The sequence below is a fragment of the Ranitomeya imitator genome, chromosome 2 (assembly GCF_032444005.1).
Source record: "Ranitomeya imitator isolate aRanImi1 chromosome 2, aRanImi1.pri, whole genome shotgun sequence".
NCBI lineage: Eukaryota > Metazoa > Chordata > Amphibia > Anura > Dendrobatidae > Ranitomeya > Ranitomeya imitator.
The window spans coordinates 845,799,425-845,826,064 of NC_091283.1; the positions used below are offsets into that span (position 1 = coordinate 845,799,425).

General features: G+C 39.2%; 1 protein-coding gene across 40 annotated transcripts in view; it reads left to right on the top strand.

Moving 5' to 3' along the window:
* TCF7L2 (transcription factor 7 like 2) overlaps positions 1–26,640 on the top strand; it is a 317,280-nt gene that overhangs the window by 255,915 nt on the left and 34,725 nt on the right. The window contains exon 1 of one of the 40 annotated variants that reach the window (XM_069754328.1): positions 9,453–10,655. The exons of 37 other annotated variants lie outside the window; for them this stretch is intronic. In XM_069754328.1, the coding sequence (XP_069610429.1) occupies positions 10,653–10,655 (3 nt within the window). In that variant the 5' untranslated portion in view covers positions 9,453–10,652. Of the gene's footprint in view, positions 1–9,452; positions 10,656–10,826; positions 11,599–12,341; positions 13,685–26,640 lie in introns of those variants that run through there. 2 more of the 40 variants (XM_069754327.1, XM_069754317.1) reach the window with 2 other exon arrangements.

Genomic DNA, 26,640 nt, shown 5'->3' on the forward strand with positions numbered 1-26,640 from the left:
GTTTTCCGCTTGGTTCACGTACCATTAGGTGTGTGGGCTTTTGGAAAGGCATTAGTTGGTGTCATTTGCAGCACAATCAGTAGTGGCGACCCCTGTCACCCCCAACAATGGAGATGTCTGTTAGATAACTAGTAGCTACCCTTAGCGGGGGCAATGAGGTGTGCAGGGCCGGAGCACGGGCCGTCACAAACATTAACACACGTGCGGTGTTGTCCTGTGCCGTCTGCCGTCATGTCTAATGACAACCATCCATCAAGGGAGCGTCACTTCTCACAACTCTCAATGAAGACAGATTGAATTATTAAAGACGGTCGGACACTTGACACAATTACACGGTGGGGGGTGGGGGCTGTTATAGGGTCTTAATTAATGATTTCTGGTCATTGTTAACGTTTGTTTGACCTTTGCTCTTCTTTACATCAAACGCTGATCAAAAAACAAAAAAAAATCTGTCGTTTTGGACAGTCGCCCTCAGAACTTGCAATCTAAAGACGGCCATGCTTATTATGGGAGTGAAGAGCGATGGCACGATAATCGTCTGCACGGGGGGATCTGTTGTATCGGGGTCTGCTGGTTCTCCTCTCTTTTGCTTTTTTTTGGGGAGAGGTTAGGGGTCATCCCCAATGTCTGCAGCTCTTTGTGCCTCACTGTGACATAATCTGTTATTGTCTTGGAAGTGACGACAACCCTCATCATCTTCTTTCCGCAGCCCCTGACTTGTAGATACTGCATGGTGCTCACCCGGCGGCTTAACGCAGGAAGGTTCTTCCGGCGCGGTTGGGGGTCTATTTTCCCAATGTTTCAAAGCTATTGGGGGATGTAGATGAAAGACACCATGTGATTGGGAAATGCCGGAAGTGAGAAGTAAATTTTCATAAAATATTAAGACCTGATATTTATAAAGTACGAGGCGAGAACATGAGAGCGGAAGTGGAAGATACGGGCGACCCTTACTGATCCGGGGGGACACAGATTACACATGATGTTCAGCCCGGATCATATTACTGAGATATATGTCTGCATTTACTTAGATTTATATATGCGTCTACAAATTGTATATATATAGACATAGTATAAAAAGAGCATATATCTCCTTCTGGAAGAATGCTAATCTATATATATATATATATATATATATATATATATATATATATATATATATATACATATATATATAATGTGTGTATGTAATATATAATGTATGTGTGTAATATATATATAGTGTCTGTGTAATGTACAGTATATATAATGTGCGTAAAATATATAATGTATGTGTGTAATATATATATATATAGCGTGTGTGTAATTTATATAATGTATGTGTTTGTAATATATATAATGAATGTGTGTAATATATATAGTGTGTGTGTAATATACAGTATATATGTGTGTATAATATATAATGTGTTTGTGTAATTTATATAATGTATGTGTTTGTAATATATATATATACGGTATATATGTGTAATGTGTATATATATATATATATATATATATATATATATATATATATATATATATGTATGTGAATTCTAAATAATCTTGTGATAAATTACGGTATAATCCATCAGCAAAGGTCACATTTTATAGACCTGTTTTTTTCTAGCTATGTGGTATGTGCACAGTATGTGTAGATGTATATAGTATATAATGCATGTATCTGTGCATTTACATGTGTATAATTAGGTAAGTACATACGGGAAGTATCTCGGTACTGTATGGATTACATATGTGATTAGTGTATCTGCGGGGATACTTTTTACTGCTTATTTTCCATTTCATAAATAGCACCAACATATTCCAAAGTGCTGTACAAAGATTGTTAGCAATCATATCAATAATAGATCTTATATACTGTGTGTGTATATATAATGACTGGAGCCACATCCCTATTCCTATGTTTGTGTATGCATATAAATATAATGTCTCTGTATACATTTGGATATTCCGTACATACAATTATGTGGATATATACGTGTGTAATGTATATGTATATATATATATATATATATATATATATGTGTGTGTGTGTATATATGTATATATATATATATTACTATGTGTATGTAATATTTTTTGTACATGGAATTATATATATGTGTGTACAGTGTGTACATAAATAAATCTCTCTGTTTATGGATATAGATATAGATATTTATTTATATGCATATATATTATATATATATATATATATATCCATGTAATTGCATGAACAAAAAATATTAAATGCACACCTATTAATAATTACATATCATAATATTGCGCAATAATTACACTTGTGTTTTATTTGTGTATATATAAAACAAAAGTATAAGTATATATAGAGATGGATGCAGTTATAATTATACAGTACGTGTGTGCAGTGTGTGTTTATATATATATATATATATATACATATATACATATATATACACCAGTGTGCACACACACAGATTATTGTTATGCACACAGCTTCGTCATGTTCTGTAGCGCAGTACATAGCAGAGTTGCGGTGATACATTGTGACAATTTGATCAGTCGCTGCGGGCGACTGATACGTCGTTTATCGGATACATTATGTAGGCAACTCCATTCATTGTATACGTGGTTATATACGTACGATATCTCCTGCTATATTTAGTCTCATTAGATCATTCCCGTGTTTATTTCATGGTGACCCATCGCCTCTTGCCGGAGCCCCTGATTTGTCTCAGGCCGATCAGACAATGCACTTTTTCCCTTTGTAAATAATACATCACTCGTCCCACGGCCACATCTAATAGTGATGAATGCCGCCTCTGATTCAAGGACATTGTGCGCAGGCTGCAGGAGAGAAAAGCCCACCAGAACGTGCCCACCAGCAACGTGTGGTCAGCCGGTAGGAGATCCCACTGCCCGATGCCGCTGGTCCTCCAATGCCGGCTGCCCCTCCGCTCCGTGATTGTGATGCTCCTCAGTTGGGGTCTTCAGCAAAGTATTATCGGGTCATTGGAGACCCTAGAAAGGGCGACCACTGACCCATTGATAAATCAGATTAGACCTCTCTATACAGCTGATATACAATACTCCTCATTCGCTTTGCCGCATTTTGCACGCCGCCCGTCATTCGTAGAGTTTGTCGCACATTCTTTCAGCGAGATCCACGCTGTTAGTGTTCACTTCAGCGCTTGTTTTGTCCGATGCCTGCAAACGAATGGTTAATTACATTAAAATTCACCAAAAATTATTTTATAAATCAAAACACAAAACAATGCAAAAGCAAAGAAGTAAGAAAATAAAGTGCGGAGCAAGGATTAAAAAAAAAAAAAAATCCTCGAAAATGAATCTTGCCTGTAGGAAAGCTGGTGGATATTTTTATTTTATATTCCAGTTATGGGGAATGTTGTCCTTTCTTCTGCTAAAAATACAACCCCCTGCCAGAAGACGCCGAGATGCCTTTTTTCTTATTTTTTTCTGTCTTTCTCACCTGAGGGTAATATGTAATTTCTAACTAAATATATCCATCATCTTTTTTTTCTCTTCTATCGCTCCTACGACGATGCACATTGCATAGTGCTGCAGTGTTTCATTGTATTGCATGGTTGTATTATGAGTGGAAATGAAAATAAGGGAAAGCCATGAACTAAAAAAAAAGATGTAAAAAAGAAAAGTAAATACAACATATAAATAAAATATTAGAATTATTCCCAATAAAAAAACTAAGCATATATTAAAGAAGAGAAAAACAATAGCTGAAATATTTCTTATTTTCTCGTATTGAGCAATCAAAATGGTTTTAATTAAAATGATAATCATTAGATACATTTTTTAATCATTTTGTCTAAATTATAATTTATTTTCTTCTTAATGATGATTATTTTTTCCCATTTTTCACGGCTTGGATTGCATGCCATAAAATAATTTATTTCCAGCCCCCATTTGGGAAGAATGTTGCAATTTTTCTGTCTTCCTAATTGTGATAGATTTTTAGTGTTTTTATCTTTCCAGAACAACAGATTTAGAAATGTGACAGATTTTATTGAGAAAAATGTAAGGTTATTTATCTTACCATTTCTCGGCAGGTTTTCGGGAAATCTCCGATTTGACAGCTAATAGATATCTATGTCATGTGTTGTTTTTTTCTTTAGTGACATTGAGAAAATTGCAAAGGAGGGGACGGGAAATAACAAAAAAAATGTCAAATGATTAGAAAATCAATGGTTTAGTGGAAAGCAATCTTATTATCTGCACGTTGGGTTCCTGTTGCTGTCGGTCTGAGTTCCAGTGTTTTTAGGGTTAACCGGAAGCGAAAAGCCAACGCATGATAAAAGCTAAAACTTATATTAATTTCTTACATTTATAATTTATAGATCCTCTACATGGAGTCCATTCGTGCCCATCACCATCCCACATTTAGTCTGGCTCTAATTGCCCCAAAGATCATTTTTCTTTTTGACTTTTCTATGTTGGGTCAAGTCAACTTTTTGTAAGGCAAATATGCTAAACTTTTGGCAATGGCTGTGGTCGGTGACATTTTGGGGACGCTCTCTCTCTCCTTATTAGAAAGTTCTATTAAAGTTGAGGCGTGTTATCGTGGAACAGAATTGCGATACTTTGCATTACGCTCTGGGATAGAGAGATAGACGCAGGATTATAAAAAACAATTTCTGGGCATTTCTAGATGATAAATTTAATTTTCTTTGCTATTTGGAGTCCTGCTTTGAAAATGCAATTGTAATGAATGCATTCAGAAGCAGAGAATAGATTTACCCTTGGCTTCAAATAGTCAACGTTATCGGGCTCTGTCATTCGTTCCTTCCTATTTTCAAGCTGCTAATTGATGTTTTTGAAGTCAGCAAGAAAATTGAAGGAAATGTCATGTGTGTACCAGTGCGGAAGTTAATAAGATTGACTTCGTTGACAGAATCTACAATGAGCGAAGAGACTGTATAATGGGACCACTGCGAATTCGTGTGCTCTCTTTGGAGTCAAAATTGACACCTCACACTAGGCCGGCGGTCGATAGAAAGATGGAACATTTGGGGATGGATCCTAATCTCACCGTCTTTTCCCCCTCCAACTTTGGTCTTTGGAGCTTATGTGGTGGCGCAAGCATCTGTTTATCCAGAGGGCTGAGCCAAAAGCCTTCATTCGGTCTCCCAGTGCCACCAACAATGCAAATTTTGTATGCTCTTTTGAGTTTGAAAGCAAAAGAGTCTTGAAAAGGTTAGATTATGGGGTGTCTCAAGGAAAGATAGACTAATATTGGTCAGGGCTATTTCTTTAGCCGGGGGCTGAAAATCCCTTAGCCGGTCTAAAAAGAAACCGTGCGGGTCTTCAACAGAATATTTTTCAACAAATTACTTAATACAAAAGCCGATATTTCGAGCTAAGGGTCGGAAAAAAAAATAGCCCGATGAGATAAAAAGCTTTGAAATCTATAGTTAATCTCCATCCCGAAAAAAAAGTTTGGAAAATGAGACCCTTCCTTTTGTCTCTTAATTCTACAGTAATATTTGGAAATTTATTGGATTTGCAAGAGCTATAATTATGGAATAGATTAGCCGCGGTTTGGTTGAGCGCATCTGATTATTTTTAGGCCTACGGGGAGAAGCGCTAAATCCCTAATATGTCCACTACCCCCAAGCGGTCCGCGTTTGAAGCCGTGGCACCAAATGCGGTCTCGACTGGCGCTTGGCCTCTAAGGATCGGCAAGCAGACACTATTCTCAGAATATCCAATTAATTTCCATTGGCAATGATCAGTTAGCGCTTTTTTGTTTTTTTATTTTTTGCCGTTCTCGCCATTTGAAATGCAAACACAATGATTTTTTTCCATTGGTCTGCGTCCCTTGGTTAAGCTGTTGCCGCAAGCTAAGAATTTCATCGAGTGATGAGTCCAGAGGCTGCGCCGATAAAAGGTTACCGTACGTGATTTGCGTGGAAAGCGATCATCGGATTTATGAATGTAAAAAGTTCTTTAACTTTTATTTGACTTCCCTCCCCCCCTCCTCCTCCGTGTGCATGGGAAGGACATAACTATATATACAGGTGACAGGTAGCTACCGAACTTTGCATGTTGATGTAATAATTTCATTCTCGAAAGTTGCAAGTTTGACTGGAAATGTCTCAATCTGGTCAGGGGATGAGATTGGCGTAAGTCCCGATCCTGAAATCTATTTCTCTGTGCTTTAATTAGTAGTGATATGCACGGGAGAAATATAACTAGGATTTATTGGGGAATATAACATTGAACTCAAAATTGGATTTTATTTTCGTTTTCCAAAATTTCCTGTTTTTCAATAAATTTATTTCTGCAAATATGTTAGAATCAATCACTGGGAAACATGGTCAATTAGTTTGACGCAAAATTTTTCTATTTTCTTTTTTTTTTTTTTTTTTTAATGATGTCATCGAGGAATAGAAAACAATATGTCCGGAAAGGGATTGTAATCGGTGTGAAATGTAGGCCGTCCTGACAGCGCAACGTTAGGCTATGGCGCCCTAAGCTGGCGAATATTCTCGGCTGAATGTGGAATGCGCTGGGCATTCTTTGTTGATTTACAGATCTAATAGATGTGTTTTTTATCCCTTTCTTGATCTCTAAAAGTATTTTTTTTAACAGCCGGAATGTGTGTAAAAAAGCAAGAGGAGGGAGTAACGCGCTTCAATCCGGTGTAATGTAGGAGGCTGGATAATGCTGTTGGAGGCTTGACATGTTTCACTGGAAACATTCGTACCCCCTTACCCAAATCTGCTGCTGAAGGGATAGGCAATGGCGGTTACCCACTTTGCTTCCTCCTTCTTCTCGAGCTGTCTGTGAAGAGTGAAGCAGGTGACTCCCCGTGGCTCCATTTTCATGACAACATGCCATTAGAAATTGCAGTCCTGTTGATCAATCCCCTGTACGTGACAGCTTTGCCGCAAGGCCTGGGTCTTTGAGAACTAGCTCTATGCCTGTTCCCTCCTTTTTTCCTGCACTAATTGGGGAAACTTTTTACTGTGCTTGTGGCATAAGAAAGCCTTTTGAACACTGTCACAATTGAGTGTTGACTTCTTTGGAATTGCAAGTAGGTTAAGTATGAACATTAAACACTAAAAACAAAAGATATAATGCTTAAAAAATGGATTAAAGAAGGTTTAGAAAAATTACTGATTGAGTTATCACAAAAATAGATTTTCCTAATATCACAAATAATGAAACTTATGTAATAAATTCATTTCCTTTCTTTAGTGTTACAAGATCGGCCAAGGGATTTGTTCAGGATCATTTTATTAAGAGATATTTCTAAATGATAAATTATGTCTTTGAAAATTATGGAATTTTTTTAACAGATCTAAACTGCAAAAAAAGGTTGTGATTTTGAAATATATAAATATATTTTTATTATGTTTATTTCATGTTTTAATAATTTTCTTTTTGAATTAGTGTAACGTCTTTCTGTAATATTATAATATTTGGCATAATTAGATTTGTGTAACTATGATTGGTGCAGATTTGTATTTTTCTGCCTCCTACGTAAAACCCATAAGAGTCAATACCTAATATAATTTGTTTCCATTGCGTAGTAGAATGTGATTCTTATGCACGGGTTTGTGGCGGCGCGATCCCATTTTGTCGTCGTTTGAATCCCTGTGATTCTCACGCGTTTCTATGTTCTGTAAGTACATTAATAGTTTGCTTTTATACTTTGCTTAAAATGCTATCAAATATTTATACCAACCACGTGCTTCAAAATGCTATTGAAATCTTCCTGTGTCAGGTGCCATTCTCTCTCCCTGAGCGAGAGCGCAAGGAATTGTTAATTTTATTTAAAGCCTCCATTTAGCAAAGACATGATTGACAAAGTACAAGGTTAGAAGAAAAAAAATCATTTTTTTTTTACAGCATACTGGGTATATAATTTCTTTTGAAACCTGTAATTGGTACAATTAAGTATCTCCCCACTCCCACATTTGGTGAAGAAATCAAAAATTTACAAAGAAGCCGACTTTTTTTTTTTTATATAATTAATTTGTTTCCATTGTAAAAATCATTTGCTAAAATTTGCTTTTATTAACATTATCAAGACTGTGACTGTAAGACATCAGATCAGACACAACGAGTGTGAAGGGCAGCTTAGGGAGAATTGGGCTTTAAACCCTCTGCAGATCGGAGTCAGGATCAAAGGCGCTTGTATTATATGGCTGTGTGAGACTTTGAAGTCTTGACTGCACCTACAGCACTCATTTCATCAAGTTCACTAGTGTCTTAATAGCAGATCAATAAGTTTCAAAGTCGGAGAGTTAATTTGAAAGTAGTGCTGATGCGTTCGTGCTGGGGAAGCAGGGGAAGCGAGGAGGAGAGAAAAAAATCACACTATTTAAAACTCATGAGTGTGATGTAGACTTAATAGCCGCTAATGCAATTGACAAATATCACATTCAAAATTTCCAAATTAACTTTTCTCTACTTTGTAAAATTAAATCATTACAAGAGAATCATTTCCTCCTTGGGACTAAACTATAGGATGTGTTTCTCCGCTGTATTCATTTTTTTTTAACTTTTTAAAATTATTATTTTTTTAAAACCTTTTTTTTTCATTCTGTTCCCGTATATTAAATTCTCATAGTTTAGCAGTAGTTGATGATGTGTTTGAAGTGAAAGTACCATCAAAAATATTAAAACCAAAGTAAATGAAATTAAAATTTAAAAAATTGTTAATGTTTCTTAAAATGTTTACCTGGTCAATAAATTAACAGTGAAAACAAAAAGTCAAAGTGCATTTTAATGATCTAATCATTGACGTGTGTTTTTGAATTGATCTCGCATGATTGAGTTGTGAAGATAGTTTGATAAATCTTTATGTTTTTAGATATATTAGGGTAAAGAATATCAAAAAAGGTATTACTATCACTATTGAAATACATTTCATTGGTTGTATAAAGCCCTATAAACCGTCTTTCTGAATATGCCGCTTACCTCCCTCTTGCCATTTTTTTTATTTTAATTGCTGCAAAAGTGTAAAAAATTGAATAATATGTTTTGTGAAAAGGTCTGAGAACACAAGATAATAGAAAAGCTTTTAATTCTGTTTGCGCTTTCTTTTATATTATCGACTTAAAACCATCTGTATGTGCGGCAGAAGTGGGGGTGTTTTTGGTTATTTTTTTTTTTTCTACCAGGGGTCAAATTCACACCCTTTTGGAACAAACCCTTAATTTAGAATGTTCATCTAAGGGTTCTTAATGGTATTAAAGGCTATTTGGGTGGACAGTGGGAGCTGCAGATTAGCCACAGAAGAATTAGAAAGGCGATTCATGGGGATAGATTTGCTAACGCATCTGTTAGTTCCAATTCTTGATTTTTTTTTTTTCCAATAGATTTGAATTGTAAAATTAGAATAAAACAATAATAAATGGGAACGGATTTGATGAAATTGAGTTTTTGTAGGAAAACAATGACCACGGGACAATGCGCTGTCCCTTTCTTTGCTGCTGTTCTTGTGTGTAGCGCATTTTGTTTATTGGGCTGAAAAATAGAAAAAAAAAGCAAAAAATAACAAAAAAACAAAGATCACAATCTTACACTAATACTTGTGTTAGTGGTTATTTGACTTCCTTTATTTTACTCCACCCCCAGAAGTGGACATGTTCTGTGTTGTGTCTTGTGTTGTTTAGTAGGAGATGTCAGTAGAAAGCAGAAGATTGTTTTGGATTTTTTTTTTAAAGTGTTCTTTAAATGTAGCACTTCATCTAGAGGCAAGTCTGATAGACCCCACTTGGGAGCAAACAGATGAGAGTGAAAAGAATTTGAGCTGATAAAGGTGTTTCTTGTCAAATTTGTGTAGGAATTATTTACTCTGCTGTCTTATCAGCACTGCAAGAAGAAAAGTGAGGACAGAGAAAAATTAACCCAGATGGGACTTTCTCTCCATCCTCTTGCTGGTTTTAAAATGGAGAGATTGTAAATAGATCCAAGTTAAAAAAAAAAATGATGCAAAAAAAAAAAAAACAAATAAAGAAAAAAAAACATTCAACCAAGAAAACCGACAACAAAAACGCAGCATGGACTAAACTCCAGGTATCTTTTTGAAAAATGTGATTTTCTCCACAATCCAAAGAAAAATACCCATAACGAAATGGTTGATTTTATTCCGTAGCACTTCACACATAACGATTTCTACTTCATTAAAAGCATATTAATCTGTTCCCCGCTCCCCTGGGAGACACCTTTAAGATGATGATATTGTATTTTTTCCCCCCCGAATTGTTAAAAAAAAAAAAAATGTAGCAGATTTGGTCCCTGTCAGTCAGAAATAATTGTGTTCTTAATCTTGTCCCTGATGGATGACTCGGAGTTCAGCAACGGACTCTCTCCAATGACAAATACAATATTAATATTCATTAAGTGCTTTGACAATGCTAATTTTGATGCACTAGTAAAGGCCCTTCCAAACTTAGCGGCCAAAAGCTTTAGAGCTGCGCAAGGTGGCAGGATAATTTGTGCTGGTTTGCTGAGCTGAAGGCTTTTAAAGTCTTTCGCAAAAAAAACCTAGGTACCAGAAACTAAAAAGACTAAGGGGGGAAAGTTCTGAAGGCATTGGAAGGCAGGGCTGCGGAAATAATACGATCACAGCCCGCGAAAAAATTTGACACATCCGATGCAGCTTCTTTGAGCAAAATTTCTACAAAGTTGCAACAAAAAAGCCTAGCATGGTAAGTCAGCACATTTTTTGATTTTGTTTAATCTTTTTGATCTTTTCAATTATCGCTATTTGAAGATCAATAGTCATTTTATTTCCCCCCCTCTGCTTCATGGCGCATTGGCGGGTATAGTTTTTGCAAGGATACCCATCGCTTTTAGAGAAGATATTCTCAAGTTTCTATGTCTTTTCCTTTCCTATTTTTTTTGCTCTTCGCATCCGGGAGAGAATTTACCCAAATGCAGGGTCTCCCTGTACCTGCTACTACCACGCCAGGAGGCACCTGCAAGCGCCGGCTCTTCCTAAAGCCGTGAAATAGGGGGAATTTGTTATTTGGGGGTTGTTTTCTTATATTTTTACAGATTTTTTTCACATTTTTTCTTAATGATCAGTTTTTTTTTAACTAAAAGTAACAAATTGCTTTTGTATTTTTTTTTTTGTTTTTTTTTAAACGTCTACGATTTACTCTTTTCGATAGAAACACTGTATCTCTACGCTAAGCTTAGGAACTTTCTAGAGAAAGGGATTTGTCTTTTATATTTGCCAAGTCGGGAAGCAAAGTATTGTCTTTTGTTCCTGTCATTGAACTGAGGATTGGGGATGGTGGGGAGGGGGTTAGGAGAGCGTAACACAAAAACTGGAGCTTTTTATAGACGACCGTCATTGAATTGGGGAGATCTTAATAATTTTATTCTTCCCTACCAACTGAGATAATTCTTTGAATGCCTGAACTTGAGCATCTTAACTGAGGATCTGCCTGGGAAAGCTCCCATTGCCTGATTCAGCTGCTGGCGTCCTGGCTGTCTGAATGCTTTTAGTGTAGAGTGCTGCCCTCCAGCGGATCATGAAACCTCTATCTATACACTAGCCTTATCATGACGGTGTGTGGAATACTTTAATCGGAAGCATGGTCCTAGCCTGGCACTATAGAGGAAGCAAAGTAAAACTTGTAAATGGTAAGCCTGCACGTCGTCTTACAATATTTCCTATGTCTTGCATGTCGGAGATTGCTGTTTTTCCTAATCTGTTCTAGCCTGAATGTATTTTCTTGCACCAACTGCATACGATGGAAAGCTGTGTACTTAGTTCTAGCTTTGTTTTATGATCCTTTAAAGGTAGGAAAAACATTTTTTTTCCATTTATTTATTTTTTTAGTTTCATTTTTTTTTTTTTAGAAATGTTTGGAATTTTTTGAAAAAGTATGCATTTCCTTTTTCCAATATCTTGATTTTTTTGCGATCTTGAGATACTTTGTGCGCTCTGACTGTGGATGGCTTTGGGTTTGTGTTATTGGTCCTGCTTCAGTGCATTTCCTAGAGTTGAGGGAATGGTCTTAGGCTCCGTCATCCTCCTGAGATTGCTCCCTGACTAGTGGAGCTGTAAGACGTTAGTTTCCCTGCCGGCGTCAGCCACATTCCAAAGCTCCTTGGTTTTTTTTTAGCTCGGAATGATTCTAGGCTTTTTGTAGGATTATTTTTTTGTCCCCCCCCTCCTCTTATTTCGTTTCCTTGTGTTTTGTTATCGCCTCGACTGGGGGACGCAGGGTAAATAATTCCCAGTTGGGAATGCCTGTCCGGGTTACCAGTTATTGTTACTGAACTATTGGGACCTGTCCATCATTGCAGTTTACTTAGGAAATTGCACGTGTTTGAAAAGCAGGCGCTGGAGTATGGTGGCCGCTCTCAATGGAGGGAGGGAAGGCAATTAGCTGCCCCGTTGTTGGGTTCTTTTACTTGTCAAACGGAAGACTCATTGCTTTTGTCACTGCCTTGTAAAGAGAAATCACTGGGTTTTGTTTTGGTATTAAGTGCCTTCAAGATTTCTGGCCAGCACTCCCGGGGGCCGGCGGATGTGTGGAGACGAGCACTGGTGCAGTTCATAATTTTTTATAAAGTGTTTGGGGGAAAAAAAAGTGAAGGCTGTCAGCGAGCGTGCGAGGGGCTCGAATACCTAGGAGAGAGGAATCTTCACGGCCTCTTTCCCACATTGTCAGCAGCTGCTCGGGGTATCCGGACACAATGCAGCACATTCCCGCCTATAAAGACCCATGTGTCAAACATTTTTGAATAGGGACCTTTTAATGTCAAGTGGCGAGGGGTTTCCGGAAGGTGCAATAAAATTTGTGTTAGGGTACCGTCACACTATAACATTTCGATCGCTACGACGGTACGATTCGTGACGTTCCAGCGATATAGTTAGTTTGCGACACTTAAAGTCAATGGTCTTGGTCTGTAAGTGTAAGGATGGAGCAGAGCGTTAGATAAACCCCCAAGTTTTGGTCCTTGAGTGTGCGGCACAGAGGGGCTTAGAGCTGCTGTTTGGCCACTGGGAGCCCCGGCTAACAAAAGCTCTCTTATGTATTGTGTCTTCTCCTTCTAGAAAAGCAAATTGATATTTAATGCTGAATGAAGGTTGTGTCGTGGAGAGCGGCGCAGGCCACACACGTCTTGTCACTCCGTGAGGCTCTGACACTTCAGAGCGTCTTCTCCTTCCACCTTTTCTTTGCAGAATTGACCAAGTTCTTGCATTGGGGGAACTTTACAGCTCTGGCGTCTTCCTTCCTGCTCCATATTTCTTGCTAACTCGCTTTTCTTTTGCTCCGCGTTGGTTTGCTGCGTTGCACCGTGCACGATTACCGGCTGAACAAATTGTCTGAACATTGTTTTATTTTATATTTTTTATTTTATTTCTTTTTTTTTTTTTTTTACCATGGCGGGATCTGGTGCTTTGCACTAGCTAAGGAATATGACTGGTTCATTTGGGTCAATATATTCGACATCATCCAGTGTGGACCGAGCACCGTCGAGGTTGGCGGGTTTGATTTAGTCAGTGACTAAGTGAATGTTGCTGAGACCTGTGGATATAAGTGGACGCACCGAGCTGGCGCTGTAAAGCCGGGGTGGGCAGCAGACAGCGGGCATGTATACCAGGGATGCCGTGTTGCTTGGTCTGGACAGGACAAGTGACAAGAAGACCATGCCAGCCTGTGGATTAACTCTACTGCAGGAACTGGGGAGCTGGCACGCCAATGTGAACTGCTGGGTGAGTAACTTGCATCTCCTCTTGTCTGTGGATTTGGGATGGGTAAACAGAGGTCCCCTCCTCCCGCATGTTGCCAAATAATTTAACCCTTGCATTGCTCACCATATGCGCCCACTATAGAGCATCTCTTACATTTATACCTGCAGGCAATCATTGTAAGGTTCACCGGCACCATCATCTGGTGATTTTCCCATTATCCTGAATTCAGCAGCCGGAGGGGCACCGTGTGTTGGACTCCGCTGACTGTCCGCACCGGGGACCGTCCCCTGCTCTCATTATCGCCGTGTCAAGGCCGCGCACCCGGGGAGAATAACTGTGCAGTGGGGAGAGGGGAGGTCGGGCGCAGATTAGAGGAACAAGAGCTAATTGTTTCTGCCTCTCATCCAGCGCAAATTGAGGAGGAAATAAGAAGCGTCAGCGGCTGTCACTGTATGTGCTAATGAAATCACTGGCGACAGCTCACACGACCGTCACTGGCAGCACTGCCTGACACCGTCCTGACCGGCCCTGTGTGAGACCGGATTATCTCCTCTCTGTATTATGTGACATTGTATCCATGAGGCTAGAAGCCGGCAGCGCCAGGTACAGGCCTGTGCGGCGGAACAATAATAATCGTTATATAGCGCCAACATACTCTGCAGCGCTGTACAAATCACAGGAACATCAGACACTACAGAACGAAGGAGTAAGGGCCCTGATCACAAGAGCTTGCAATCTATCTATATCTAACTATTATCTATCTTTCTATTATCGATCTATCTATCATCTATTATCTATTTATCTGTATCTATTATCTATCTATTATATACTATCTATTATCTAACATATATATCGATTTTATCTATATATCTATTGTCTATCTATCTATTATCTATCTCTCTATTATCTACCTATCTATACTGTATATTGTCTATGGCCTTTGATTTGTTGATGACACTTTTCATCATTATCTAGAATTACCTATAGTTCACATGATTGTCGCTGTATTGGTGAACAGACGGTCCCTGACCTTGAAGTCTATATACAGCACAATCTGCAGCACATTATACAGCACAATGTACAGGCAGTGAGCAGATAATAGTGATATAGATGTAAGTTGCTGATCTTCTGTACATGACGAGGTATCAGCCCCTCGACCTGTCCATCAGATTTTCTATATGGAGACATTAGTTTTCAGCCATGGTGGTGTAATTTCCATGTAATGTTTCTTGTGACGGTGTCTATATAACAGACCGTATATTCCTGTGATGTCCCTGTAAACGTTTGGATCAGTGGGATTTGGGGGTCCGCTATGTGCAGGTTGTATATAGAGGTGGTCCAGGTGTCCTACAGTTGATGCAGGAGTTTTGCTTGTTCTGCATTGTTACTGCTGACAGAGTGAGGGTTAGTGGGTTTTGCTGCAGGTTCTAATGTTGTGCGGTCCAGCCGAGAAAGTGTCACATTTTGCAATAGACTTTGGACTGAAGAGATTGCACTCTTTTCAGGTGGTATATAGGAGCACTATTAATTATAGGACGGGGTCTATAGGAACGTCCAGTCACGTGTGGTGGCTTTTTATTACCGGAGTTGTTTTGTTGTCATTACTGGCCACCATACAGCATCGACGATTAGTGCAGCACTCTGCAGTAATAAGGCCAAGTGTATATATAGAGGTGCAGCACTCTACAGATATTATACAGGCTGTATATAGAGATACAGTGCTCTGCAGATATTATATAAGATGTATTTAGGAGTACAGCACTCTGTACACATTAACTTTTTGTTTTGCCTTGAAAAATCCCTTATCACTTATTTCATAGAGATGTCAGTTTCCTAATGACCTGAGGTCACCCACCGTTATTCTTTCTGATGGAGGAAATAGCATTATATGTGATGTGATGCACAAAAGGACCTGTGGGGGTACCTTACTTGGGATTTAAATAACAGTTTTTGAATTCCCAGGATTTTTTATGTTCCTGGGCTATTTTTGACCCCATTACTGTTCCTAATATTGTAATGTTGCTATAGTAAAATAAACCCATATGTACAGCCTATATAATTTAAGGTACAACACTCTAGAGACAATATGCAGGCAGTATATAGGGGTAAAACACTATATGGACATTATGCAGATTGTATATAGGAGTACAGCACTGTTGAAAAGTTATAAATACTGCATAGAGAGGTACAGCACTTGACAGACTATGTATTATAGAGTATATAGGGATATGGCACTCTTTCAGCATAATACAAGCTGTATATAGGGGTACAGCACTATAGGGACATTAAACATGCTATATAGGGGTGCAGCACTCCTACAGACATTGTACATGGTATCTACAGGTTTTAACGCGGACTATAAATGTAATACAAGCTGTGTATAAAAGTACAGATTCTACAGACATCATACATGTTTTAAATAGGTCTTCAGCAATATAGAGACATTATGCAGCACTTTAGTGCAGCACTTTACAGACATTATAAAGGCTGTATATAGAAGAATAGCACTACAGAGACATTATGCATGCTTTATATAGACATTCTGGAGACATTTTACAGGCTATAAGCAGGGGTACAGCCAAACAATCTACAGAAATTATGCAGGATATATATAGTTGTACAGGATGTATCTATATCTACAACACTGAGATTGCTGCTGCAATTTTAATGACCCTTTTAACTTTCTGTTTTGCCTTAAAAATCCTGTATCAATTATTATATAGAGATGGCAGTTTCCTAATGACATGAGGTCACCACCCTAATTTCTTATGGAGGAAATAGCATTATATGTGATGTGATGCATGAAAGCACCTCTGGGGAACATGGCTTGGGACCTAAAGCACAGTTTCTAAATTCCCAGGATTTATTTATGTTCTTGGGGTTATGTTGGAGCCCATTACAGTTCCTAATTTTGTAGAATTACCATAGTAAAATATACCCCTATATACAGCCTGTATAATGTAAAGTACAGCATTCTAGAGACAGTATACAGGCTGTATAAAGGAGTAAACCATTTTGAACATTATGCAGGATATATATAGGAGTACAACCCTATAGGGAATATAGGGTATATAGAGGCGCAGCACTCTACAGACATTGTACAGGATTTATATAAGGCACTCTTTAAGCTTAATAAAGGCTGTACATAGTGGTACAGCACTCTGAAGACATTACACAGGTTGTATATGGAGTACAGCACTATAGGGACCTTGTATAGGGTGTATATATAGAGGTATACATCACTCTACAGACATTGTACAAGATTTGTATATGGTTGAAGAACTTTATAAATACATTTATAAATACAAGATGTTATGTTCTTTTGTTTTCCGTGTTTGTTAAAAAATGCTTTAAAGAATTCATAAAAAATAAATAAATACAATACAGGTTGTATATAGGGGTACAGCACTCTGGAGACATTATACAGGCTGTGTATAGGGATACAGCACTCTACAGATATTATACAGACTATATCGGTATAGCACTCTGCAGACGTTATGCAGGCTGTATATAGAGATACATCACTCTGAAATCATTGTATAGGCTGTATATAAAGGGTACAGCACTCTACAGACATTATACAGGCTGTATATAGAGGTACAGCATTCTACAGACATTATACAGGGTGCATATAGAGATACAGCATTCAATATACATTATACAGGCGGTATATAGGGTTAAAGCACTCTACAGATATTACACAGGATGTATATAGAGGTAGAGCACTCTGGAGACATTATGCAGGCTGTATATAGTGGCACAGTACTCTACAGGCATAAAAGCTGTATATCGTGGTACAGCACGTTACACACATCATACAGACTGTATATAGAGATACAGCACTCTACAGACATACAGGCTGTGTATAGGGTTATAGCATTCTACATACATTATACAGGCTGTATATAGGGGTACATCACTCTACAGACATTATACGGGCTGTATATAGCGGTACAACATTCTACAGACATTATACAGGTTGTATATAGGTGGACAGCACTTGTCAGGCATAAAGGCTGTATATGGGGGTACAATATTCTACAGACATTCTACAGGCTATATATAGTGGTACAGCACTCTAAAGACATCATACGGGCTGTATGTAGAGATACAGCACTCTACAGACATTGTAAAAGCTGTATATAGAGGTACAGCATTCTACATACATTCTACAGGCTGCATATAGTGGTACAGCACTCTACAGACATAAAGGCTGTATATAGTGGTACAGCACTCTACAGACATTATATGGGCTGTATATAGCGGTACAGCATTCTACAGACAGTCTGCAGGTTGTATATAGGTGGACAGCACTCGTCAGGCATAAAGGCTGTATATAGGTGTACAATATTCTACAGACATTCTACAGGCTATATATAGTGGTACAGCACTCTAAAGACATCATACGGGCTGTATTTAGAGATACAGCACTCTACAGACATTGTAAAATCTGTATATAGAGGTACAGAATTGTACATACATTCTACAGGCTGCATATAGTGGTACAGCACTCTACAGACATCATACAGGCTGTATATAGAGGTACAGCACTTTAGAAACATTATATAGCTTGTATATAGTGGTACATCACTTTACAGACATTATAAAGACTATATAGGGGTACAGCACTCTATAGATATTATACAGGTTGTATATAGAGGTACAGCATTCTACATACATTTTACAGGCTGCATATAGTGGTACAGCACTCTACAAACAAAGGCTGTATATAGTGGTACAGCACTGTACAGACATCATACAGGCTGTATATAGAGGTACAGACAGTCTACAGGCTGTATAAAGTACAACATTCTACAGACATTATACAGGTTGTATATAGGTGGACAGCATTCGTCAGACATAAAGGCTGTATATAGGGGTACAATATTCTACAGACATTCTACAGGCTGTATATAGTGGTACAGCACTCTAAAGACATCATACAGGCTGTATGTAGAGATACAGCACTCTACAGACATTGTAAAAGCTGTATATAGAGGTACAGCATTCTACATACATTCTACAGGCAGCGTATAGTGGTACAGCACTCTACAGACATAAAGGCTGTATATAGTGGTACAGCACTCTAGAGACATGATATAGCTTGTATATAGTGGTACATCACTTTACAGGCATAAAGACTGTATATAGGGGTACAGCACTCTACAGACATTATACAGGCTGTATATAGAGGTACAGCATTCTACAGACATTATACAGGCAGCGTATAGTGGTACAGCACTCTACAGACATAAAGGCTGTATATAGTGGTACAGCAATCTACAGACATCATGCAGGCTGTATATAGAGGTACAGCACTCTAGAGACATGATATAGCTTGTATATAGTGGTACATCACTTTACAGACATAAAGACTGTATATAGGGTACAGCACTCTACAGACATTATACAGGTTGTATATAGTGGTACAGCACTCTACAGACATTATAAAGACTGTATATAGTGATACAGCATTCTATAGATATACTGGTTGTATATAGAGGTACAGCATTCTACAGACATTCTACAGGCTGCATATAGTGGTACAGCACTCTACAAACAAAGGCTGTATATAGTGGTACAGCAGTCTACAGACATCATACAGGCTGTATATAGAGGTACAGCATTTTACAAACATACAGCTTGTATATAGTGGTACAGCACTTTACAGACATTATAAAGACTGTATATAGGGGTACAGTATTCTACAGATATTATACTGGTTGTATATAGAGGTGCAGAATGTTACAGACATTATACAGCTTGTATATAGAGGTACAGCATTCTGCAGACATTATACAGGCTGTATATAGGAATACAACACTCTACAGATATAATACAGGCTGTATATAGAGGTACAGCATTTTACAGACATTATACACTCTGTATATAGGGTTACAGCACTCTACAGATATTATACAGGCTGTATATAGAGGTGCAGTATTCTACAGACTTTAAACGGGCTATATATAGAGGTGCAGCACTCTGGCGACATTATTCAGGCTGTGTATAGTGGGACAGCGCTCTACGGACATTATAAAGGCTGTATATAGAGGTACAGCTTTCTACATACAGTATACAGGCTGTTTATAGGGGTACAGTATTCTACAGACACTAAACAGGCTGTATATAGGGGTGCAGCACTCTTCAGACATTACAAAGGTTGTGCATAGAGGTACAGCACTCTACAGACACTATACAGGCTGTATATGGGAGTACAGCACTCTACAGAGATTATACAAGCTGTATATTGAGGTAGAGCACTCTACAGACATTATACAGGCTGCATATAGGGGTATAGCCCTCTACAGACATTATGTAGGCTTTATATAGCGGTACAGCACTCTACAGATATTATACAGGTGGTATAAATAGGTACAGCATTTTACAGACATTATACTGACATTTTCTTCTCTCTCCCCTCCTAGTGCGCAACCTCCACTCCACAAACTCACTCACCCTCGCAGAAATCTCAAACACCTCAATTTCCAATCACTCTCTGAGTCCCTTCTCCCTCTTGCAGACATAGCTTCCTTCCATGACACAGATGCTGCCTCTTTTTATAACACCACAATAACAGCAACACTCGATTCGGCCGCCCCACTCATGCATAGCAAAACTTGTAGAATCAACAGGCAACCCTGGCTAACCAGCCTGGCCAAAGAACTGAGACGGGCTTCCAGGGTCGCTGAACAGCGATGGAAGAGATCTCGTTCTGCTGAGCACTTCACTGCATACAAGCAGTCCCTCGCCAACTTTAAGTCTGCGCTTACTGCCGCAAAACAATCTTACTTCTCATCTCTCATATCCTCCCTGACTCACAACCCTAAACAGCTCTTCAACACTTTCAATTCTCTACTCCGTCCCCCAGCATCTCCTCCCTCCCCTCTCATTTAAGCTAAAGAATTTGCCTCTTTCTTTAAGCAGAAGATAGATAACATCATACAAAGCTTTGACCTGTAGCCCCCAGTGCCCCTCCTCTTCACTTCTCAGCCCTGTTCCAAAGCCAACTTCTCCACCATGACAGACGATCAGCTCTCCATCCTTCTATCAAGATCACATCTCACCACTTGCACCCTTGACCCGCTCCCGTTCCACCTCATCCCTAACTTCGCAAAAGTCTTCATCCCAACCCTAACACAACTCTTCAACCTCTCACTTACAAACGGTGTCTTCCCCTCATCCTTCAAACACGCATCAATCACACCTATTCTCAAAAAACCCTCCCTCGAACCGATCCTGTGTGTCCAGCTATCGCCCGATATCCCTTCTCCCTTATGCCTCAAAACTACTGGAATAGCATGTCCATCTTGAACTGTCCTCCCACCTCTCCTCCTGCTCCCTCTTTGACCGGTTACAATCTGGCTTCCGAACACATCACTCAACTGAAACTGCCCAAACTAAAGTGACCAATGACCTACTAACCGCCAAGAGCAATCGACACTACTCTGTCCTCCTCCTCCTGGACCTGTCTTCTGCCTTCGACACTGTGGACCACTCCCTCCTGTTACAGATTCTCTCATCTCTTGGCATCACAGATCGCCCTATCCTGGATCTCGTCATATCTAACAGACCAGACATTCAGCGTCTCCCTCTCCCACACCACCTTCTCATCTCACCCCCTGTCTGTCGGTGTTCCCCAAGGCTCAGTTCTAGGACCCCTACTCTTCATCTACACCTTCGGCCTGGGACAGCTCATAGAATCCCACGGTTTACAATATCATCTCTACGCTGATGACACACAGATCTATTTATCTGGACCCGACATCACTTCCTTACTGACCAAAATCCCACAATGTCTGTCTATTTCATCCTTCTTTTCTGCTTGTTTTCTAAAACTGAACATGGACAAAACAGAATTCATCATCTTTCCCCCACCTCACTCTACCCCTCCACCCGACCTATCCATCAATGTCAATGGCTGCTCACTTTCCCCGGTCCCGCATGCTCGGTGGCTCGGGGTGATCCTTGACTCTACCCTCTCTTTCAAGCCACATATCCAAGCCTTTGGCTCCTCTTGCTGATTCCAACTCAAAAACATTTCCCGGATCCGTGCATTTCTTGACCATGAAACCACAAAAACCCTAGTACATGCCCTTATCATCTCCCGCCTCGACTACTGCAACCTCCTACTCTCTGGCCTCCCCTCTAACACTCTGGCACCACTCCAATCCATCCTAAACTCTGCTGCCCGATTAATCCACCTGTCTCCCCGTTACTCCCCAGCCTCTCCTCTCTGCCAGGCCCTTCACTGGCTTTCTATTGCCCAGAGGCTACAGTTCAAAACACTAACAATGACATACAAAGCCATTCACAATCTGACTCCTCCATACATCTGTGACATGGTCTCCCGGTACCTACCTACACGCAACCTTCGATCATCTCATGATCTCCTTCTCTAGTCCTCTCTCATCTCTTCTTCCCACAAGCGTATCCAAGACTTCTCCCGTGCTTCCCCCATACTCTGGAATTCTCTACCCCAACACATCAGACTCTCTCCTACCATAGAAACCTTCAAAAGGAACCTGAAGACCCACCTCTTCCGACAAGCCTACAACCTGCAGTGATTCCCAGTATACTGAACCGCTGCATGACCAGCTCTACCCTCACCTAGTGTATCCTCACCCATCCCCTGCAGACTGTGAGCCCTCGCGGGCAGGGTCCTCACTCCTCCTGTATCCTCGCCCATCCCTTGTAGATTGTGAGCCCTCGCGGGCAGGGTCCTCTCTCCTCCTGTATCCTCACACATCCCTTGTAGATTGTGAGCCCTCGCGGGCAGGGTCCTCTCTCCTCCTGTATCCTCACCCATCCCTTGTAGATTGTGAGCCCTCGCGGGCAGGGTACTCTCTCCTTCTGTATCCTCACCCATCCCCTGTAGACTGTGAGCCCTCACGGGCAGGGTACTCTCTCCTCCTGTATTCTCACCCATCCCTTGTAGATTGTGAGCCCTCGCGGGCAGGGTCCTCTCTCCTCCTGTATCCTCACCCATCCCTTGTAGATTGTGAGCCCTCGTGGGCAGGGTACTCTCTCCTTCTGTATCCTCACCCATCCCCTGTAGACTGTGAGCCCTCACGGGCAGGGTCCTCTCTCCTCCTGTACTTGTGTGCCTTGTTTTACTCATGTTTATTGTACTTATCTATATTTGCCCCGTTCACATGTAAAGCGCCATGGAATAAATGGCGCTATAAAAATGAACAATAATAATAATAATATAGAGGTATAGCATTCTACAGACATTATACATGATGTATAGAGAAATACAGCATTCTATAGACATTATTAAGGCTGTATATAGGGGTACAGCACTCAAGGTATTCTACAGGCTGTATATAGGGATACATCACTCTGGAGATGTTGTATAGGCCATATATAGGGGTACAGCACTTTACAGACATTATAGAGACTATATATAGGGTTACAGCACTCTACAGATATTATACAGGCTGTATATAGAGGTCCAGTATTCTACAGACTTTAAACGGGCTGTATATAGAGGTGCAGCACTCTGGCAACATTATTCAGGCTGTGTATAGTGGGACAGCACTCTACGGACATTATAAAGACTGTATATAGAGGCACAGCTTTCTGGCTGTATATAGGGGTACAGTATTCTACAGACACTAAACATGCTGCATATAGGGGTACAGCACTGTTAAGACATTACGTAGGTTGTGCATAGAGGTACAGCACTCTACAGACATTATACAGGCTGTATATAGGGGTACAGCGCTCTACAGAGATTATACAAGCTGTATATTGAGGTAGAGCACTCTGCAGACATTATACAGGCAGCATATAGGGGCATAGCCCTCTGCAGACATTATATAGGTTTTATATAGGGGTACAGCACTCTACAGATATTATACAGTTGGTATATATAGGTACAGCATTTTACAGACATTATACAGGCTGTATATAGAGGTACACCACTTTGGAGACATTATAAAGGCTGTATATGGAGGTACAGCACTCTACAGATATTATACAGGCTTCATATAGTGGTACAACACTCTACAGACATATAGGCTGTATATAGGGGTACAGCACTCTACAGACATTATACAGGCTGTATATAGGGGTACAGCACTCTACAGACATTATACAGGCTGTATATAGAGATAAAGCACTCTGGATACATTATAAAGACTGTATATAGGGTTACAGCACTCTACAGACATTACACAGATTATATATAGTGGTACAACACTCTACAGACATTATACTGGCTGTTTATAGAGGTACAGCGCTCTGAAGACATTATACGGGCTGTATATAGGGGTACAGCCCTCTGCAGACATTATGTAGGCTTTATATAGGGGTACAGCACTCTACAGATATTATACAGGCTGTATATAGGGGTACAGCATTTTAGAGGTATTATACAGATGGTTTATAGGGGTACAGCACTCTGGAGATATTGTACAGGCCATATATAGAGGTACAGCATTCTACAGACATTATACAGGCTTTATGTAGGGGTACGGCACTCTACATACATTATACAAGCTATATATAGAAGTACAGCATTCTACAGATATTATACAGGCAGTATATAGAGGTACAAAACTCTACAGACATTATACAGGCTGTATATAGAGATACAACACTCTACAGATATTATACAGTTTGTATATAGGGGTACAGCGCTCTACAGATATTATATAGGCTGTATGTAGAGGTACAACACTGTACAGGCTTTATATAGGGGTAGAACACTCTGCAGACATACAGGATGTATATAGAGGTGCAGAACTCTGTGTTAGACAGGCTGTATATAGGGTACAGCACTATAGGGATATTGTATATGGTATATATAGTGGTATACATCACTCCACAGACATTGTACAGGATTTCTATATGGTTACAGAACTTTATAAATATAATACAGGCTGTATATAGAGGTACAGCACTCTGGAGACATTACACAGGCTGTATATAGAGGTACAGCACTCTACAGACATTATACAGGCTGTATATAGAGGTACAGCATTCTGAAGACATTATACAGGCTTTATGTAGGGGTACGGTACTCTACATACATTATACAGGCTATATATAGGGAAATAGCATGCTACATACGTTATATAGGCTGTATCTGGTCTCCACAAAGACATTATACAGGCTATATATAGGGGTACAACACTTGACAAACATTACAGAGGCTGTATATAGTGGTGCCACGCTCTGGAAACATTATAAAGGCTGTATATAGGGGTACACAGCTCTGTAGACATTATACAGGCTGTATATGGGGAAACATTCTAGTAACATTATACCAGTTTATATCTATCTAGTGTATATAGGGTTCGGCACTACAGGAATTTCAGGGGGCTTCATAATGACCAAAATTAAGACCAGGAAGAAGATTTATCTGATAAGCTGTATTACCAAGTGTATCATTTTTGCTGGTACTAATGTATTTTTCTTGTGTGTGTGTGTGTATATATATATATATATATATATATATATTAACTCTAGTTTTCCTGTTATTTAATATATAGTGCACTGCATATAGTCGCCGTGTGATTGGCACTGGTATGTGACTGGTAACGTATTGTGTATCCTGGGTTTGTTACTGGTTGTATATGTGGTTTTATAAGTTGCATTTATGGATTTACGTGTAATATATCATTGAGTTCAGGTTTCTGATATATTTTGGGTGAAGTGACACACGTACATAGCGTATGCATCTAAAATCCTGAGGAATTTCGATATGTATCCCACTGAGGTTGAGGAGTCTCTTATCATCCCCCTTAGTTGATGCAATTATAATGACCTTTCTAATTTTCTGTTTTGCATTGAAAAATATTATATTACTTATTTCATAAAGATAGCAGTTTTCTAGTGCACTGAGGTCACCCATCTGTTATAATTTCGTATGGAGGAAATAGCAGCATTATATGTGATGAAATGCATGAAAGAACTTGCTGGGGCACCAGACTTTGGCTCTGTCAATGTTTCTGAATTTCCAGTATTGTTTATGCTGTTAGAGTTGTGTTTGACCCCATTACTGTTCCTAATTTTTGATAAATTGCTATAGTAAAATATATTCTACAAATTACAGTCTATTAAATTGTTTTGTATTGTTTTATGTACAGATATTCACAAGCTTTGATATAGTTTTACCTATAACAATACGATTAGAAAGATATCCTAAATTAAGGATAATATGTACTTTTTAGGCCATTGCTTGGACAGTTTGGGCTGAATTCATTACTGTTCAATAAGAATTTCCATTGACATCAGAAAATCAACCAAAACATACCAGTGCCAGTTGTAGATTTCTGCCTGTATTTCATTCTGTATAGGCTCAAGAAATTCTATATTCAGCTTCACAACTTCCGGGATAGACATTAACAAATTGCAACCATTATGCATTTGCAGGGTGCAATCCCCTTACATTACAAGTCGTGCTTTTTTATGGCCATATGGCCTGATGTAGTATTGGTGCGATCAGTATGTCATCCATGTATACACAAGGATTTTACTTTGTTTTATTTATGATATATATTTTTTATCAGGTTTATTGAGAGATTTCTTGTAGTCAGGACGGATTTTAGCCTTTTACGACATTGGTATCTTTTTTGTGCTTCTTCTTGTTTGACACATTGAGGAAATAATAGGTCGGACCTGATTTAAATTGTGTCTCAACCTGTTATACAATGTACAATGCACTGAGAGCCAATAGATTATTTCTAAGTGACTTAACCCCACAATTCCCGTTATCCCTCAATTTCACGCCACTATGTGATATAAATTTATGTATGTATACGGTATATATATATATACACATACACATTATTTTTTGCCTGGTGCATCCAGTGCCCTCCTTATAGCACCTACGGCTAATTGAAGGGGTTTATCATTGCTTTCCTATTGCTTTCAAATATCTAAAAATTTGTCCCATATATCCAATTTGTACCATCTGAAGCTAATACATTTTTCCTGCATTTCTACATGATCCTAAAATTACCAAA